The sequence below is a fragment of the Dama dama genome, chromosome X (assembly GCF_033118175.1).
Source record: "Dama dama isolate Ldn47 chromosome X, ASM3311817v1, whole genome shotgun sequence".
In the NCBI taxonomy this organism is placed as follows: Eukaryota; Metazoa; Chordata; class Mammalia; order Artiodactyla; family Cervidae; genus Dama; species Dama dama.
In genome coordinates, this window is record NC_083714.1 from 98,272,177 (window position 1) to 98,291,700 (window position 19,524).

Here is a 19,524-nt window from a genome sequence, read left to right on the forward strand (position 1 = left end):
CTCTATGTAGACAACCCTAAGGATGCCACCAGAAAATCACTAGTGCTAATCAATGAATATAGTAAAGTTTCAGGATATAAAATTAACACACAGAAATCGCTTGCATTCCTATGCACTAACAATGAAAAATCAGAAAGAGAAATTAAGGAAACAATCCCATTCACCACCACAACAAAAAGAATAAAATATTTTCTGTATACAGAAAACTATAAAACACTGATGAAAGAAATCAAAGATGACACAAACAGATTGAGAAATATACCATGTTCTTGGTTTGGAAGCTTCAATACAGTGAAAATGAGTATACTACCCAAAGCAATCTATAGATTCAATGCACTCCATATCAAACTACCAATGATATTTTTCACAGAACTAGAACAAATAATTTCACAATTTGTATGGAAACACAAAAGACCCCAAAAAGCCAAAGCAATCTTGAGAAAGAAAAAGGGAACTGGAGGAATCAACCTGCCTGACTTCAGACTATACTACAAAGCTACAGTCACCAAGACAGTATGGTACTGGCACAAAGACAGAAATATAGATCAGTGGAACAAAATAGAAAGCCCAGAGATAAATCCACGCACCTATGGACACCTTATCTTTGACAAAGGAGGCAAATATACAATGGAGAAAAGATAATCTCTTTAACAAGTGGTCCTGGGAAAACTGGTCAACCACCTGTAAAAGGAAGAAACTAGAACACTTTCTAACACCATACACAAAAATAAACTCAAAATGGGCTAAAGATCTAAATGTAAGACCAGAAACTATAAAACTCTTAGAGGAAAACATAGGCAGAACACTCTGACATAAATCACAGCAAGGTTCTCTATGACCCACCTCCCAGAGTAATGGAAATAAAAACAAAAATAAACAAATGGGACCTAATTAAACGTAAAAGCTTTTGCATGATGAAGGAAACTATAAGCAAGGTGAAAAGACAGCCTTCAGAATGGGAGAAAATAATAGCAAACCAAACAACTGACAAAGAATTAGTCTCCAAAATATACAAGCAGTTCATACAGCTCAATACCAGAAAAACTAACAACCCAATCAAAAAGTGGGCAAAAGAACTAAACAGATATTTCTCCAAAGAAGATATAAGGATGGCTAATAAACACATGAAAAGATGCTCAACATCACTCATTATCAGAGAAATGCAAATCGAAACCACAATGAGGCATCATCTCATGCTGGTCAGAATGGCCAACATTAAAAAGTCTACAAAGAATAAATGCTGGAGACAGTGTGGAGAAAAGGGAATCCTCTTACACTGTTGGTAGGAATGCAAACTGGTACAGTCACTATGGAGAACAGTGTGGAGATTCCTTAAAAAACTGGGAATAGAACTGCCATATGATCCAGCAATTCCACTGCTGGGCATTCACACCAAGGAAACCTGAATTGAAAGAGACACAAGTACCCCAAAGTTCACTGCAGCACTGTTTACAATAGCCAGGACATGGAAGCAACCTAGATGTCCTTTGGCAGACAAACGGGTAAGGAAGTTGTGGTACATATATACAATAGAATATTATTCAGCCATAAGAAGGAATGCATTTGAGTCAGTTCTAATGAGGTGGATGAAACTGGAGCCTATTATACAGAGTGAAGTAAGTCAGAAAGAGAAACACAAATACTATATATTAAAGTATATATATATGGAATTTAGAAAGACAGTAACGACGTTCCTATATGCAAGGCAGCAAAAGAGACACAGATGTAAAGAACAGACTTTTGGACTCAGTGGGAGAAGGCAAGGGTGGGATGATTTGAGAGAACAGCATTGAAATATGTATATTACCATATGTAAAATAGATGACCAGTACAAGTTTGATGCACAAAGCAGGTCACTCAAGCCGGTGCTCTGGGACAACCCAGAAGGATGGGGTGGGGAGGGAGCTGGGAGGGGGTTCAGGATGGGGGGGACACACGTACACCCGTGGCTGATTCATGTCAACATATGGCGAAAACCATCACAATATCGTAAGGTAATTATCTTCCAATTAAAATGAATTTTTTTAAAAAGTGATAGAGACACACCCCTCTCCTTCACTGAAAACTGCTCTGTCCAATCTACCTGCAAAGCCTCCACACTGCACTTAGGATACTTGGTTACATGGCCTATGAAACCCTGTGTGACCAGTGACCAGTTCTCTGCTCACTCTTCCAATTTCTTTTTTTTTTTTTTTCCTTTTTTCTTTTTTTTTGGCTGCACTGCTTGTCATGTAGGATATTAGTTCTCCAACCAGGGATCGAACCTGTGCCCCCTGCAGTGGAAGTGCCAAGTCCTAACCACTGGACCACCAGGGAAGTCCCGTCCTTCCAATTTCATCCCATGCCCCTTTGTACCTTCTTCACTATGGTACAGACCCACTGGGCTGTGCTAGGGAAGAATCCAGGTTCTTTCCACCTCAGGGATTTTCACTTTGTTTCCTCTGCCTGGGATGCCCTTCCCCCAACTCTTCGCTTGGATAATTCCTGCTTATCCTTCAGCCTCAGCCAAACTTGTCACTTTTTCCCAGACCTTTCCTCCCAATAAATTACGTCTTATTTATTATTCTTTTTCAGAGGACGTTATAGCACTCACGACACTTCATAATGAAACATTTGTGCATTTATTTGTTTGCATTCCAACTCTCCCACATGACTGCAAGGCTTAGAAGGACAAGAATCATGACTTTTGTGGCCACTACTATATCCCCAGCATCCACCCAACACAATGTCTGGCATAGAGAAGACACAAAAACAAAAGTTCTGAACAAAAATAGTCAATGCCTTCAAGGGATATACAATATAGTGGGGAAATACACAAAGAAGCGAATTTTACCAGAGGATAGACAGGGTTTCAGGAAGGGCTACAGAAAAGACATGACCTCTGAGCTGATGACTGAAAGATAAGTAGACATTTGCCAGGAAAGTGACCTACTGAAATGCTCTAGGCCACCAAGGACGGACTGTATGTGGGGAATGGCAAGGACCATGTGCTGCCATACAAACTTTTGGCTTTGATATCTGGGCGGATAGTGGATCAAGCAGTATAGCGAATGTAAGAGGAAGAAGTTCTATTATTATTATTATTATTAATTACCAGGGTCCAGTGCCCAAGGAAAAGAAGCCGTTGGCAGAGTTTGGCATTTGGATAGTGTCCATTCCCTTGTTCATCTGCCTCTCATCACTCTCAAGCTAAATAGGAAAGATCATGATTTCGACCTGGGAATATTCAGTGCTTAGTCATAGATGGCCACACATAGGTCAGGCCAGGCCAAGGGAGGGCAGTGGATTCTGATGCTCTTCATGGAAGTAGTAAGGGCAGAAATCCTAAATAAATACAATAAAATGCTACCTCACCCCTGAATGGTATTGGGTTGAAAAGCATGAAGATAGGCCATTACTAGGGAGTTACCACATCCTATTAACTCCTCAACAGCTTCTCTGGTCTGACAACAGGTCTTATAAATACCTGCATGTTAACAGAAGGTAGGAGACTTTCCTGGTGGTCTAATGGTAAAGAATCTGCCTGCCAATGCAGGGGACAAGGGCTTGATCCCTGGTCCAGGAAGATTCCACATGCCACAAAGCAACTAACCCTGTGTGCCACAACTACTGAGCCTACACGCTTCGAGCCCCTGCTCTGCAACAAGAGAAGCCACTGCAATGAGAGGCCCATGCACAGCAAATAGAGAGTAGCTCTTGCTCTCCGCTACTAGAGAAAGCCTGTGTGCAGCAATGACCCAACGCAGCCAAAAATAAAATAATTTAAAAAAAACAGAAGATGGGAAGAAGAAAAATCTGACATTTGTTGCCACCCATAGTGAAACTTTCTAGGCCTCCCTCCCCCTGCCCGGCCACACACAAAACAGTGTTACATGAAACAGGAAGCTTTGAATCACAATTCTGGTTAAAACCTAAGGAACCTATAGTTTATTTCAAAAATGCTAACAGAGGCACAGGAAGAAAAAAAACACATCCTGGAAGCCTCCATGACAAAGCAATTCTTTGGGGAGGAAAAAACCAAACTTTTCAAAACAGCAATAAAACAGGGAAAGCAACAGTAGGAAAAAACAAACATTTAGCAGAAAATTATAAAATAGACAAGCCTGCGGAAGTGGTAGCAGTGTAATGCAGTAGGGATAAACAGGCACACAGATTGGCCCTGATTATCAAGCTGGGGGCCTAATCCTGGCTCTATGCCCCATGTGACAGCTGTATGACCAGAATGAGTCTCCTTGGGCCTCAGTTTCTTCCTGTGCAAGATGAGATTCTGGAAACAGATCATCTCAAAAGATTCTTTCCAGTTAAAAAACATCCCTGTAAGAGCACAGTGATTTTTCCTTTCTGTCACAATTATAACACAATGAGAATAGCCATCACAGGCCAGGCATTTTGGTGATTCTCATTGTAACCTACAACTGTGTGAGGGAAACAATATTCTAGGCAAAACGATATGGTAATAGCAAAGGACAACATGATTATTATTTTTTAATGGGTAGGGGATTTCCTTTTGGAAGTGTAATGAAAATGTCCTGGAACTAGAGAGTACTCACAACATTGTGAATGTACCAAATGTCACTAAATTGTGTACTTTAAAATAGCTAAACTGGTAATTTTTATGTTATGTGTATTTTACCACAATTAAAAAAGAAACTTCCCAGGAGGAAAAAATGAGCATTTGTCTTTTGGGATACAATTTGTTTCTCTTAAAAACTGTGGGAGTCCCACACTGTTGGTGGGAATGTAAATTGGTGCAGCCACTATGGAAAACAGTCTGGAGGTGTCTTAAGAAACTAAAAATAGAACTACCATATGATCCAGCAATCCCACTCCTGGGCATATATATGAAAAATATGAAAATGAATTTGAAAAAATACATGCACCTCAATGTTTATTGCAGCACTATTTACAACAGCCAAGACATGGAAGCAACCTAAATGTCCATCGACAAACGAATGGATAAAGAAGATACAGTACATATATACAATGGAGTGTTAGCCATAAAAAAGAATAAAGACATTTGCAGCAACATAAATGGATCCAGAGACTATCATATTAAATGAAATAACTCAACCAAAGACAAATATTATATGATATCACTTACATATGGAATCTAAAGATATAATACAAATCAACTTATTTACAAAAGAGAAACAGACTCACGGACAGAGAAAACAAACTTATGGTTACCAAAGAAGGGGAGGCACAAACTAGGAGTATGGGATTAATAGATACACATTACTATAAATAAAATAGATAAACAATAAGGATTTACCATATAGCACAAGGAACTATATTCAGCATCTTATGATAACCTATTATGAAAAAGAATCTGAAGCTATATACCTGAAACTAACATAATACTATAAATCAACTATAGTTAAATAAAAAATAAAATGTGGAGGAGCACTTCCTTATAGATGAATTCCAGTTGAAAAAAAATGAGGGATGATAAAATTAGAAAAATTATTGCTTTTCAGAAACTTGAATAAAGATTGCCAATTAATGCTAAAACTGTTGGAGGAATGATTTGGGAAACAGGATATTCCTAAGGTCTTAAAGTACCATGCCACAGATACTTTTTATTAATTATCTATAAAAAACAGAACCTCAGCAATGAAGAGATATGGCAGATACCGCCTTAATAAGTGATTACTTTAGCATCACCAATAACAGGGTAAACTGACATTACATGTCTTCACCCAAAATGTAATGCAGTGGATGTACACAACATCACCTATGTAAATTTCTTGCCAAAAGCACAGAACTCGAATCTAATCTCAGGAAAACAATCACACAAAGCCAAACTGAGGAATGTTTTTTATATGACAACTGTCCTGGCTTCTTCAAAACTGTCAATGTATCACAATGAAACAAAGAAACAGGAACGAAAGGGACAGATAATCAAATATTTGTCCCTTGATTGGATACCAAATGCCTCCTCAAAAATGCTATAAAAGATACTTTAGTGAAGCGAAGTCGCTCAGTCGTGTCCAACTCTTTGTGATCCCATGGTCTGTAGCCTACCAGGCTTCTCCATCCATGGGATTTTCCAGGCAAGAATACTGGAGTGGGTTACCATTTCCTTCTCCAGGAGATCTTCCTGACCCAGGGATTGAACCCGGGTCTCCTGCACTGTAGGCAGATGCTTTACTGTCTGAGCCACCAAGGAAGTCCTAAAAGATACTTTAGGATAATTGAAAAAAATATAGGCTATAAACTACATAAAATTATTGTATAGGTGATAATTCCTTGAGTGTGAACACTATTATTGTTATGGAGGAGAAAGTCTTTCTTCCTATTCTCTTTAATTAAAATTTTACATTGAGATAAAAACATAATTTGTAGATTCACATGTAATTATAAATAGTACAGAGTAATGCAATATACCCTTTGAAGTATGATTATTATTAACCCCATTTTACAGAAGAGGGTAAGGCCCAAAGATATGAAATAACTTGCCTATAGCTAGCAGCAACAGAGCCAGGATACAAACCCAGGGAGTCTGTCTCCAGAGACTACACTTGACCCCAGAGGACATAACTGAGGCTTTTGGAGCTTAGAGAACTCTGGTTACCAACTGGCAGAAATGGGTTCAGATGCAGGTGTATCGGATTCCAAGGCCCATGTTCCTTCCACACTGGACGCTTGGGAAGGAATAGCTGGCTCTTAGAGAAAAATTTTGTGAAAGTCTCTTTTTGGCTACCCCCTACTCAGTATTTTTCATCATAATCCATACCCCATCCCATTCTGCCCCAGTGAGGAGTTGTGGTAGGGCAATAATGCAGAGAGATGAAGAACTCATTTCCTGTACCTGCCATAGATGAGACACTGCACGAGAGAAAAAAGGAGGGGAGTGGAGGCTCTGTTTCTTTACTCCTGTGCTAACACCATCCCTTTTATTTGAGAGTCACACACATACTAACGTTTTGGTCAACAGAACAGGACCAGATGGCTTTTCCTAGGTGATGGTGGTCGAAGTATCAAGCCACACAGCCATCAAGATTTCACACTGAAGCTCTGTGATTAATTCACTGACTGCTTTGTGATGCTCCCCTTGGCGCCCAAGTGTTAGCTAAATCACCAGAGTGTTTACAAATACACTGTGATGTGCTAAAAAAAAAAAAAACTGCAAGGTTGAAATTTACTTGCCTTGGATCTGAAGCCAATAGAACAGTTTCTCACTGCATCTGTTTTATTTTCACGCTTACCCGGACATATTTTGCCACTTCACCTTATTATGTAACTCCCACATTAGATTAAGTGTAATTTCCCCATTTTTGCACACTTTTCCTGTCCCCAATCTCACTCTCAAAAGAGTTTTTTTGGAGTCAACAGGAGAGACAGTCAAAAATTACAAGAATACTTAAGGAAGAATTAATATTAAAAAAAAAACTGCTCTAACAAAACCCTCAGGGATTTAGTGTGTTTTGTTTTGTTTTTTGGAGGTAGAGGGCACAGAAAGGCTGAAACAGCTGTCTAGAAGCCCACACAATTCACTTCTTTCCTTGTTGGAGGCACTGCTATTTTACACCTCATTTCCAAACAACTTGTTCTCTGATTTAAAAGAAATACATATTTATTATATAAAATTTGGAAAATACAAGTACAAAAGGGAAAAAATATAAATGCATCCTACTACCTGGGGATAGCCAGTTCAACAACTTTGGATCATTTCCATCCATTCTGTATTTATCACCACATTCATAGGTATACAGATGTAAACACATAGAGATATATATAAACTCCCAGTTACATTGAAAAGACAGAAGCAGAATAATCCCATACTCTTCCATTATACCATGAAGATTTTCTTCAGCATTGGTCTTGATTTTTAATAGCCAAATATTTTACTCTGTGGACCTGTCGTAATTTACTAACATTCCCCTATGTTAGTTTGTCACCATTTATAAATACCTTAGTATATAAAGCTTCATTTTTTCACCATTTATAAATACCTTAGTATATAAAGTTGCATACATATATCTGATAGTTTCTTCAGAAATTATACTTGTAAAAATTAACAAGGAATCTATGTTATATAGAGAAAAATTAAAAGATACAAATAAACAAAAAGAAAGTCAACCGCAATTATTTTAAAAAATACTTTGGGGTCTATCCCCTTAGACTTTTCTTTGTAGAAACATACATGGACATGACACATGTATTAATATGGGATCATACTATTAATAATAAAAAGTAACAGTTACTGACAATAGTTACCATGTATTGAGTACTTACCACATGCCAGGCACTGTGATCTTCTTTTTTTCTCCCTTTTTACTGGACTCTTTTTTTTAAAAAAAATTGTAGTATAATTGTTTTACAATGTTGTGCTAGTTTCTACTGTACAGTAAAGTGTATCAGTTATATGTATATGTATATTCCCTCTTTTTTTACTTCCTCCCCATTTAGGTCACCACAGAGCACTCAGTGTAGTTTCCTGTGTATACAGTAGTTTCTCATTAGCTATCCATTTTACACATAGTATCAATAGTTCACATATGTCAATCCCAATCTCCCAATCCATTCACCCCTGCCTTCCACCCTTGGTATCTATAAGTTTGTTCTCTATGTCTGTGTCTCTATTTCTGCTTTACAAATAAACTCATTTATACCACTTTTCTAGATTCTACATATATGTGTTAATATATGATATTTTGTTTTTCTCTTTCTGACTTATTTTACTCTCATCATTTTCTCATGTAATCCTTGCAACCACCCTACAGATTAGCTCAGCAGTTTCCAAATTCCTCTGCACACTGGAGTCACCTGGTGGGCCTCAATCCCTGAGCACTGGATCTCAATCCTAGAGATTCATATTTCATCGGTCTGGGTGAGGCTTGGGCTTGGGGGTGCTTTAAAGATCCCCAGGTGATCCTAATGGATGTACAGGTTGGGAACTGTTAGGTTCACTTCTATTTTATCCCTCTTTTAACTAATGTGGAAGTTGAGGATGGGCTTCCCTGGTGACTCAGACGTTAAACAATCCACCTGCAATGTGTGAGACCTGGGTTCGATCTCTGGGTTGGGAAGATCCCTTGGAGAAGGGAACAGCTATCCACTCCAGCATTCTGGCCTGGAGAATTCCATGGACTATATAGTCCATGGGGTCACAAAGAGTTGGACACAAGGCAAGTAACTTCTCAAAACCACGCAGCTCATAAAGCTGTGATTTCCATCTAGCTCTAAGCCCAGAGCCCACACTTTTAAATGCTGATAATTTGGGACGTACTTTCCACCCCCACCATTTAACACCATATTGTGAACCCATTTCTATGTTAATAAGTATAATTAATCCACATTATCATTTTTAATAACTATAGTATTCCATTGTATCAATGCATCAGAATGCAAGTGCTATCAATTTTCCCCACTATAGAAAATGCTACAATCAATATCCTTATTGATCCATCTTTCTGTACATCCTTCATTATTTCCTTAGGATGAATTCCAAGAAAAGGAACTGCTGGGTGAAAAGATAAACATGTTTTTTAAAGCTTTTGACAAATATTGCCAAATTGACATTCCCACCAGAAGTGTACGCGAATGCCTACTTGCTTGTGTCCTTGCCAAAGCTGCATTTTGTCATTTCATTTTAATGACTGCAAATTATATTGGAGAAAATGGTATGCCATTTTAATTCCCCCTTTCTTTGACTACTACTGAGACAGAACATTTTTTCATGTTTATTGGCCATCTGGATTTCTGCTTATGTATTTTCCTATTCCCATCCTTTCCACATTTTTCTAGTAAAATACTTGTATTTTTCTTATTAAGCTGTGAGTCTATATATTAAGGATAATGAGTCTTTTTGCAATTGTTTCTAGTTCTCTCATGGTTTTGTGTAGAAATTTTAAATTTTCATATAGTTGATTATATTAAACTTTTTCATCAGTCTACCTTTCATATTATGCATACAAACATCTTCCCTACCCCAAAATTATGTGAGTATCCTCCTATATTTTTTGAGTTCCTTTATCATTTTTTTAAAACTTTTAATTCTTTAATGCAGCAGTTCCCAAACAGGACTACACATCAGAATTGCTCACAGCAGTTCTTTAAACACTCAGGTCTTAAGACTGAATCACAATTTGAGGGGATGAGAACTGAGCAAGAATATTTTTAAAAGGGACTTCCAATGTACCCCCTTCTTTTATTAAGAAACACTATTTTAATCCTTCTAAATTTACATTGGTGTCATTTTTCCAAGTTACTTCACTATGTTTGTTAAATAAAGCATTTCATAAAGTTGAAATGCTACTTTTATCCTCATCAGTAAGTTCTGTGACAGTGGAGCCCATTCCTGTGTTTACTGACCACTGCCATCTCCAGGGCTCTACATAGTGCCTGGTACACAAGTGGTGCTGGACGTTAATTGAATAAATAAATGGCACCTGACAACACAAGTCTCCACCCTCATCCCACCCCAACTTGGCTAGTATTCTCTTCAATATTTTCTTGACCATTAGACCAATGAAACTGATGTTATTAATGATGACCCCGAGTTATCACAAATATTAAATTATGCTCAGTAAACTCTGTTTAAAATGGCCAGGAAATGTCTTAGAGGACTCCATCAAACAAAGTCAAAATAATAATGTTGGCCATGTTTAAGAGGTATGGGAATTCTGATCCAATTCTCCATGGAGGAACTAGACAGCATTGACCTGAGAGACTAACGACACTTGGCTTCCTCTAGCTCTGAAGAGTTTCTCTAGCAGATGCAGAAAGTGACTCAGAGCTCCTTGAGCTGAGGACAGAACCACACATTCCCTGCTCCAAGAGTCAATAAGAAAAAATTGGAATAGTGACTCAGAAGACCTGAGTGTTAGTTCTGTCACTACTGCTAACCTATTTGACCACGGTCATGTCACTAAACCTCTAGAGGTTGGGCTAGACGTTTTCTAAGGATCTCTTCAGATCTAAACCTCTACATAGAGACCCAAACAAAAGAGCGAGGGGATATATGTGTACATATGGCTGATTCATGTTGTTGTACAGCAGAAACTAACACAGTGTAAAGAAATTATCCTCCAATTAAAAAATAAATTAAAAAAGAAAGACCCAAATAGACTACTATGGGGCAGGCCTTCCAAGGACAACCCAAAATTCCCTCCACAGAATGGGGTCCCAGGTCCATTCCAGAATATAGCAAATAATAATGACAGTAGTAGAAGCAGTAGTAGTAATACTAACAGGAGTACTAGTAACAATAACAGCTATTGCTGAATTTTGTGTGTGCGTGCTCAGTCACTCAGTTGTGTCTGACTCTTTGCAACCCCTGACTGCAGCCCACCAGGCTCCTCTGTCCATTGGGATTCTCCAGGCAAGAATACTGGAGTGGGTTTCGCCATTTCCTCTTCCAGGGGATCTTCCCAACCCAGGGATTGAACCCTTGTCACCTGCAGCTCGTGTACTGTCAAGTGGATTCTTTTGTTTTTTTTTAATTTATTTATAAGTTTTTTATTGAGATATAACATACTGATTCAGTATTTGCATGTATATTTAAACAATCACCACGAGTCTAGTTTACCTTTATCACCATACACAGTTACAGATTTTCTCACTGTGATAGAAACTTTTAAGATCTATTATCTTGGCAACTTTCAAATATACACTAGAGTATTATTAACGAGAAGAACCATGCTATACATTAAATTTCTATGACTTACTTATTCTATAATTGGAAGCTTGTACCTTTTGACTTCCTATACACATTTAGCCCAACCCCACCCCACATCCTTGGCAATCACCAATCCATTGTCTGAATCTGTGAGCTGCTTTTTCTTTCTTTAGATTCCACGTATAAATGAGATCATATGGTATTTATCTTTCTCGGCAGGCAGATTCTTTACCATGGAGCCACCTGGGCAGCCCATTGCCAAATTTTACTGAGCACTTATTGTATGATAGACATTATTCTAAATGGCTTACTACTAATAATAGTGGCACAAACTTTTATGGCACTTACTATGTTCCAAGCGTTTTGTTTAACATTAACTTAATCATCAATAACAACCTTGCAAGGTTGAGTTCTATTGTTATCCCCATTTTACAAAAGAGAAAAATGAGACACAGAGAGATTAAGGGACTTGCCCGAGGTCTCACAGCTACCAAGTGACAACCAACGCAATTGAACCTGGACCCACACTTATAACTACTCTACCATACTGCCACCCAAACCATCATTGTACTGTGCTTGTCACTTCAGAGGTTGCACAAAGCAAGGAATGAGTTGCAGTTACTTCTGTAGAATACTCCCCCTCTTCATTAATGCTAGAAAAGCTGTTTGCCTCCAATGTGATTCTAAGCAGATCAAATTTCAGGGCCTGAGATAGCAAAATATATTACTTATTAAGAAATTATGACATTTTTATTAAGAACTGTTATCCATTAAAATGTTTTTATTATAAATCATTAACTTACTAATGACATTTCCATTAAACAGAAAGAAAACACACACTTTTTATGCATCATTAGGAACAAAACTTTAGCTCCCCACCTGCACAAACTCTAGGGCTTCTCAGGTGGCACTAGAGGTAAAGAACCCACCTTCCAATGCAAGAGATGCAGGTTTGATCCCTGGGTGGGGGAAGATCCCCCGGAGAAGGAAATGGCAACCCACTCCAGTTTTCTTACCTGGAGAATCCCAATGGACAGAGGAGCCTACAGTCCATAGGGTCACAAAGAGTCAGAAACGACTAAAGTGATTTAGCATGCACTCAGGAACACAACTTTAGCTCCACGCCTGCACAAACTCTAATTCCATACTTTCAGCACTGTCTTTTAAACACTGACCTGACAGCTCACAGCACCTCAAACAAAACAGGCCAAACCAAACGCAGTACACTAATTTCCCACCACCCCCACACCCCACATACCTTTCATGGTCCCCGACTCAATGAATGGCGCCACTGGCCCCAGGCACCCAAAACTGGGTGCCAACCCAGGCTCAGTTCTTCCCATATCCAGTTACAGAATGTTCGCAGAATTCATCTCATTCTCTCCATCCTTGCTGCCCCTCCTTCTGCTCAGACCCTCACCATCTCTTCCCTAAGCCACTATGCCAGAAACCTCCCAACTGGTTCTTGGTTTCCATTCTCTCCAGCTCCAACCCTACCTCAATAATGCTGCCAAAGTAATCTTTCTAAAATAAAACTTGATTATGTTACTTCCCTGTTTAGAATCTTTGTCTTCGGGATAAAGTGTAAAATCCTTCTTAGGACATACAAGGTTCTTTATCATCTGGCCTCTGACTACCTCTCCTGCTTCATCCAAGGTTGTGGCCCACACATCTCACATGAGGCCAACAGAGCAACTTGGAAGTTCCCAAACAGTGCTTCTCTGTCTGCCCAGAATGCACTTCTCTCATTTGCCCATCTGGCAAACTCCCACTCATTTTTCATTTTTTTAGGCCAGCTCAAAACCCACAGTTCATCATGCTTTTCTCTGAGCGTCCATCACATTTTGCATCTCTATTATAACACATATTCAACCTGACACAACTATTTGCTTATATAGTTTGTCTCCTCGATAAGACAAGGAACCCTCTAGGGTTCTGCATCTTACTCATTTCTATATTCTACTTGTTGAATTAAAAGAATGTCTCAGAATTTAAACAGGAATATCCAAGTTCCTCCTGATAAATGCCCATTGGATGAGTCAAACCAGGCATATAGGAGATATCTCATCTCAACAAGTATCTTTAAAGTGACAACCCTAGCCTATCAAAAATACTTGTTACAGCCATAACCAACAGGAGACAGTTTTAAAAGAAATATCAGACCACCAACAAACCTACCTATTGAATATTTATAGACATTTGAGCTCCCTTCATTCTACTCCATCTAAGTGGTTCTTAACCTTTTTTGGGTCACAGACCAATTTACGTAGTGTTTGTCTACCATTTCCTAAACCCATACTCCCTTATGATAAACATAAAATCCCATGCACCCCTGGAGATTCTGATACTCTCCAAAACCCACCAAAAATAAAAAGTTACTTACGTGGTAAGAAATCACAGGTTCACAAGAAATGTGCTCTATCAGGCAAGATAGCATTAACCTTTGCTTTCAAGTCATGCCATTGTATTAGAACAGATATTAATATTAACGTACAACATTGAATATCCTTTAAAGTCTTTTTTGGGAAGAGAAAGCCAGAGAGGTGCTGACATCTGTCTCCCCCACCTTTGAGAACCTTATGATGGAAATTTGCCAGAAACAAATAAACTGAAATATGAAAAAAATATCCTCCGTCTCCTGACCTGTAACCCCCATGAGCACATGTTCAAATGAAGGGAGTTCTTTGAAAATGCTCCTGGCACTACATTTTCCTGCTACTCCTACTCTCCACACACACCCCTTCACTCCTACTTTAAAATAATCGGAACTAGCTAGCAGCAACTCCTTTTGAACTAAAAAGCTTTGTCCTGGCGAAGACAAACGGTTAAATTAAAGAAACAGCTGCCTGGCTGCCTGCCGCTGGCTTGGGGGTTTGGGTTGTGGGAGAGGATAGAGAAGGAGGAAAAACCAGTTGGAGGAGTAAGTACTAACTTCTTACCCTGCCACGTGGCCATCTTGATCCTATTCTCTCCCACGCTGAGGTCAGCAAGCTCAGAGTTTCCCAGACCCCCCAGTTTTGTAGGGAGAATCGACTGGGATGTGGAGAGAACAGCAGCTGTATCGTCTTGTATTCTGCAGAATGCTCAAACTGGAACCTGAAAATGTCAACAAGAAAACGAATACCTAAATGAAAAACATTCAAATCCTTGAAAATTATCTCCTGTCCCTCTCTGGACCTCTCTTTCCATGATAAGCAGAGACAGTCAAGTGTCATATTTCCACCTAAGCAGCAAGGTATCACTGAAAAAAGAACGGGGAGATCTAGAGTCAGTTAATATTGCCCTTGAGTGTTGTCCAATTCTGCATGAATCACTGGATCTTCAGTACCTAGGTTTCAGAATCTCAAAGGATGGGTGGTTGGATGAGATAGCCATTAAGTGTCTCTTGACTCGACCTCCAAGTTCCACACTTTGGGGAATGCCCTTCCCAACCCCCAAAACATCCAACTCTACATTAAGAAATTTCATAGAAAGGAGAGCAAATTTTGTGACTAAAGTTTTAAAATGGATCTTGCATAAGAGCCATGCCCTCAAGGTCATGGTGCTTCCTCTCCACACTTCATTATATTTTCTCACATTTTGCCAATGTCCTGTAGGAGCTTAGATTGCTTTTATAATCAGGAAGGAAAAGAACCAAAAGAAAAGAAAAATGTAAAAGTAGAACATTAATTTAAGTAAAACCAAATTAATTCAGATAATTTCTATTTTTAAAATGTCAAATTCAGTCTTTGGACGGTACTGCTTGAAAGGATAAGAAAGGCACTAGGAATGGAAGAAAAAAATAAAAGGTCTGACTACTTTATTTGATTTAGAAGATGACTATATTAAACACTTTGCTTCTCCATTTAAACAAGTTCTTAAATATTAAAGTGGTCTTCCTTATGTAGTATACAAGCCGATCTGCTTTTTCTAAGAAAAAGTCCTCACCTTTTTGACCCAGGGAACTTCAAAGTAGATTGCTATTTCCATAGCTTTCATACAAGCAACACTTCCACACTCTAAGTCAAAGTGCTGACAGTAGACACACTAAAGACTAACAACGAACTTGACGGTCATCATTTTGGCCTTTTTTAAATGATGTTTTTTGCTGTTGTTTTAGATTTGAGTTTTACTTAACAGATAGTTAGCCAAGGTTTTTAACGGAAAAGCTCAAATATATACATGAGAGGAATGAGTAACATAACAAATGCCCAGGTACCTATCAACTAGATAAAAAAATATCAAGTGGTCAATCTCATTTTGTCTATTATTATTCATGCATGGTTGTATGCTTAGTAGCTCAATCGTGTCTGACACTTTGCGACCCCATGGACTGTAGTCCGCCAGGCTCCTGTGTCCATGGGATTCTCCAGGCAAGACTACTGCAGTGGGTAGCCATTTCCTTCTCCAGGGGATCTTTCCCACCCAGGGATTGAACCCAGGTCTCCTGCATTGCAGGCAGATTCCTTACCGTCTGAGCCACCAGGGAAGCCCTCTTATTCATGGAAATGACTTTTTTTAAGAACGAAAGTGTGAATGTGCACACTAACCCCAAGAAGCCAAAAGAGAAAAAAGAATGCTTTGGATAAGGAAAGGCTTGCAAAGTCCAAGAAAACTACGAACTCACAAAGTCCCAGGATGGAATCACCAGGAAAATTGCTTCGATGACTTATCTGGAACCTAGAGCAGTTTGTTTTGGTTTGCCTTTTTTTTCTCCTCTTATTTAGCGTGCAGTACTGATACGCGCCTCATGGGACCAGGAGAATTTAACATCTCCGAAGTCAAACCTGGGCAGCTGCTAATAAATCTATGAAGTGTACATAAAGCAGATTCTTACTGGCTTTTTATACTTCACTCTTCTGGATCTCCCTCACTTATTCAGGATAGCTTACTCTGACGTTATCATATGGGCACACGTACAACTTCACTTGGCACTCCTGGAACATGATTTGCTTTGAAATATTAATAAGGTACACACATATCAACGTGAAGGTAAAGTTTTTCCCTTGAGGAGAAGGCGCTCAAGCGCAAGCCTGTAAAGTCAGGAGAGAACCAGCTCCCCGCGTTAAGTGGGAAAAGAAAAACGCAGCAACTACTTTTTCCGAGAGCTTGGACTCCTCTTCATTACGACCCACACAAACTTGCCAGCCCAGAGCAGGATGGATAAGAACGGGGCCTCAACGGGGTTTTACCAGCCAAAGCCACCCTGCCCCAATCGTGGAAACGGGACGCCTGCAGCTAACCTCCCTCCCCCATTCAAAAGCTGGGCGGGCTTGGCGCGGCTCCGCGAGGAAACTTCGCTGGGACAGCGCAGGGACCCTGGCTCGGAGAATAGGGCTGGGCTCCCTGGAAGATGCCGCCCTGCACTGGCTAGAACTGGCCGGTCTAACTCCTCCGAGTGCCAGGCGGTGGCGGCCAGGCACGGGGAACCCCTATCTCCGGGGGGCCGAGGCAGCGGGGGAGCGCCTCCCCTCTGTCTCTACGCCCAGGGGGTGCTCTGGGGGTGGGCCGGGGACCAAGGGGCCCGCCTAAGACCCGCTGCGGTAGACAGCCCATTTGTCTTTACCTGTCGCCGAGATCCGGAGCGACGGAGCCCGTGTCCGCCGCCGGCGGGCCGAGCGCTCAGTCGGCTCTAGCGTCCGGGACTCTAAGTTGAGCTAGCGCCCCACGTAGCCGGCAGAGCTTCATTCACAGCCCAGCCAGGGGGAGGGGGAGTGGAGCGGGCCCGCGGCTCATGTGACAGGCGCCTCGCAAAGATCTGCCAAGCACGGCCGCCGTCTGCGCGTGCGCGCCCCAGCCAGCACGCTCCCCACACCTCGGCGGAGGTGGGGAGGAGGTGATCCCCGCCCGGGAGTCAGCAGGGCGGGGAGAGCCGCGGCGAAGGCGGTGCTGGGAGGAGTTTCCGTGCGCGCAGCCGCAGTAGGTCGGCCTTGCTCGCTGCCATATTTAATAAGGACTGGGCGGATCCTCGCCCAGTGCTGGGCGTGTCAGTTGCTTTTGAAAAATAAATGCTGCTTTATGTTTCACTGTTTCGAGCCTGCGGTCCGGTTTTTTGCTTTTGTCCTTAGAACTAGACTGTTTCTCCTGAGCTTCTGGCCCACAAAATACGTGAGCTAATGTAATAAGTATATTACATTGTGTGTGCTGTGTTCAGTCGCGTCCAACTCTGAGACCTCGTGGACTAGAGCCTGCCAGGCTCCTATGTCCGTGGGATTTCCCAGGCAAGAATCCTGGAGCGAGTTGCCACGCCCTCCTCCAGGGAATCTTCCCGACCCAGGAAGCGAACCCCCGTCTCCTGCGTCTCTTGCAGTGCAGGCGGATTCTTTACCGCTTGAGCCATCAGGGAAGCTGATGGTATATTACATTAGCTCACGTATTTTGGGCTTCCCAGGAGGAAGGCATGGCAACCTCCCCCTGGAGGAGGGCATGGCAACCCACTCCAGTATTCTTGCCTGGAGAATCCCATGGACAGAGGAGCCTGGAGGGCTATAGCCCATAGGGTCATAAAGAGTCGGACACGACTGAAGCGAATTAGCACACACGCACTTATTTTGAGCCTCTGATTATATGCCAGGCACTGTTCTAGCCCTTTAGTTTTTTCATCTCATTTAATGCGGACAGTAACCCCACTGGGGAGTGTACTATTATTTCTCCACTTTTATTCATAAGAAAACAGAGGCACAGAAAGGTTGTCCGGGCTCATATAATAGTGGTAGTGTCATTAGTGATCAAATACAGTGATGCTTCTAACAGCCAACATGATCCTCACAGTAACACTGAAAAATCCACAGTACGGTTTTGGGTGTTGTCTCCATTTTTAATACTTACAAAACAGAGGCTCAGGAAAGCAAAAATAACAGAACTAGGAAGGGGTAGAACTGAGATTCCAACCTAGGCCTACCTGACTCTGAAGCCCTAGGTTTGAAAGAAATAGCCCCTCATTTTACAAAAGAGAAAACAGGCCATTGGGGTGTGTTGACCTACTTAACATGAACCAGCTATTATTTATTGGCAAAAATGAGGCTGGCATTTGTATAATCAATCCAGGTAGTCTAACTAGAACCCCAGTACTCTAATTCAGAGTCTACTGTAGTGAACAATTTTGAATTACTCCTCTGGACAAGCTAAGTGGTGTGAGATACAAAACCTGTATGTACCCTAGCCTAGTCAGCACTAGGCCACCAACAACAAACCTATAATCAGAAAAGTCCAGTTTTTTGACCCATTGCAACAGGAGAGTCTGCACACAAGAGAAACCCTGGGGCATCTCACCAAACAAAAGGAGTCATTATGATGTTGGGGGAAGGATGGAGTTTCAGTGAATTTTAGATGAAGCATTGTTTTAGTAAGCTTGAAGTGGGGTTGTCTGAAGGGGTCGATATCAGGTCTGGACTTCGAAGTGAACCCAGAGGCCTGTTTCCTTGGGAACCACAAAGTAAAGATAGATATGGAATGTTCAAATACCCCTTATCTGAAGCTCTACACCTGGATTGGAAATTGAGGCTGCTTCTCTGGGTCCAAGAAACTTCTGTGCTGCAGACAAATGTGGAATGTTTTATTCTCACTGACATGATTTCAAGCAGTAAAATTCCTGATAGCCTGTGATTGTAAAAAAACAAAGTTTCTCAGTGAGTAAAAAACATGCACGGGGTCGCAAAGAGTCGGACACAACTGAGCGACTGAACTGAAAAACATGGTGGTCACTCAAATAATGGGGCTTTTATCCTCTTATAGCTGCAGCATGTCTTTGGGAGAAATACTGTGTGCTAAGTCGCTTCAGTCGTTTCTGACTCTTTGTGACCCTATGGACCATAGCCCTCCAAGCTCCTCTGTCCATGGGATTCTCCAGGCAAGAATACTGGAGTGGGTTGCCATGCCCTCCTCCAAGGGATCTTCCCTACCTAGGGATCAAACCCGCCTCT

General features: G+C 40.9%; 1 protein-coding gene across 1 annotated transcript in view; it reads right to left on the reverse strand.

Annotated features, from left to right (window-relative positions):
- The window catches only part of CLCN5 (chloride voltage-gated channel 5), a 188,416-nt gene extending 171,064 nt beyond the window's left edge, over positions 1 to 17,352 (reverse strand). Inside the window, exons 1-2 of the mRNA XM_061137891.1 lie at positions 17,169 to 17,352; positions 14,563 to 14,719 (exon numbers count right to left, since the gene is read on the reverse strand). Coding sequence (XP_060993874.1) covers positions 14,563 to 14,578 — 16 coding nt within the window. The 5' untranslated portion in view covers positions 14,579 to 14,719; positions 17,169 to 17,352. The remainder of the gene's footprint in view (positions 1 to 14,562; positions 14,720 to 17,168) is intronic.
- Positions 17,353 to 19,524: the final 2,172 nt, after the last annotated feature.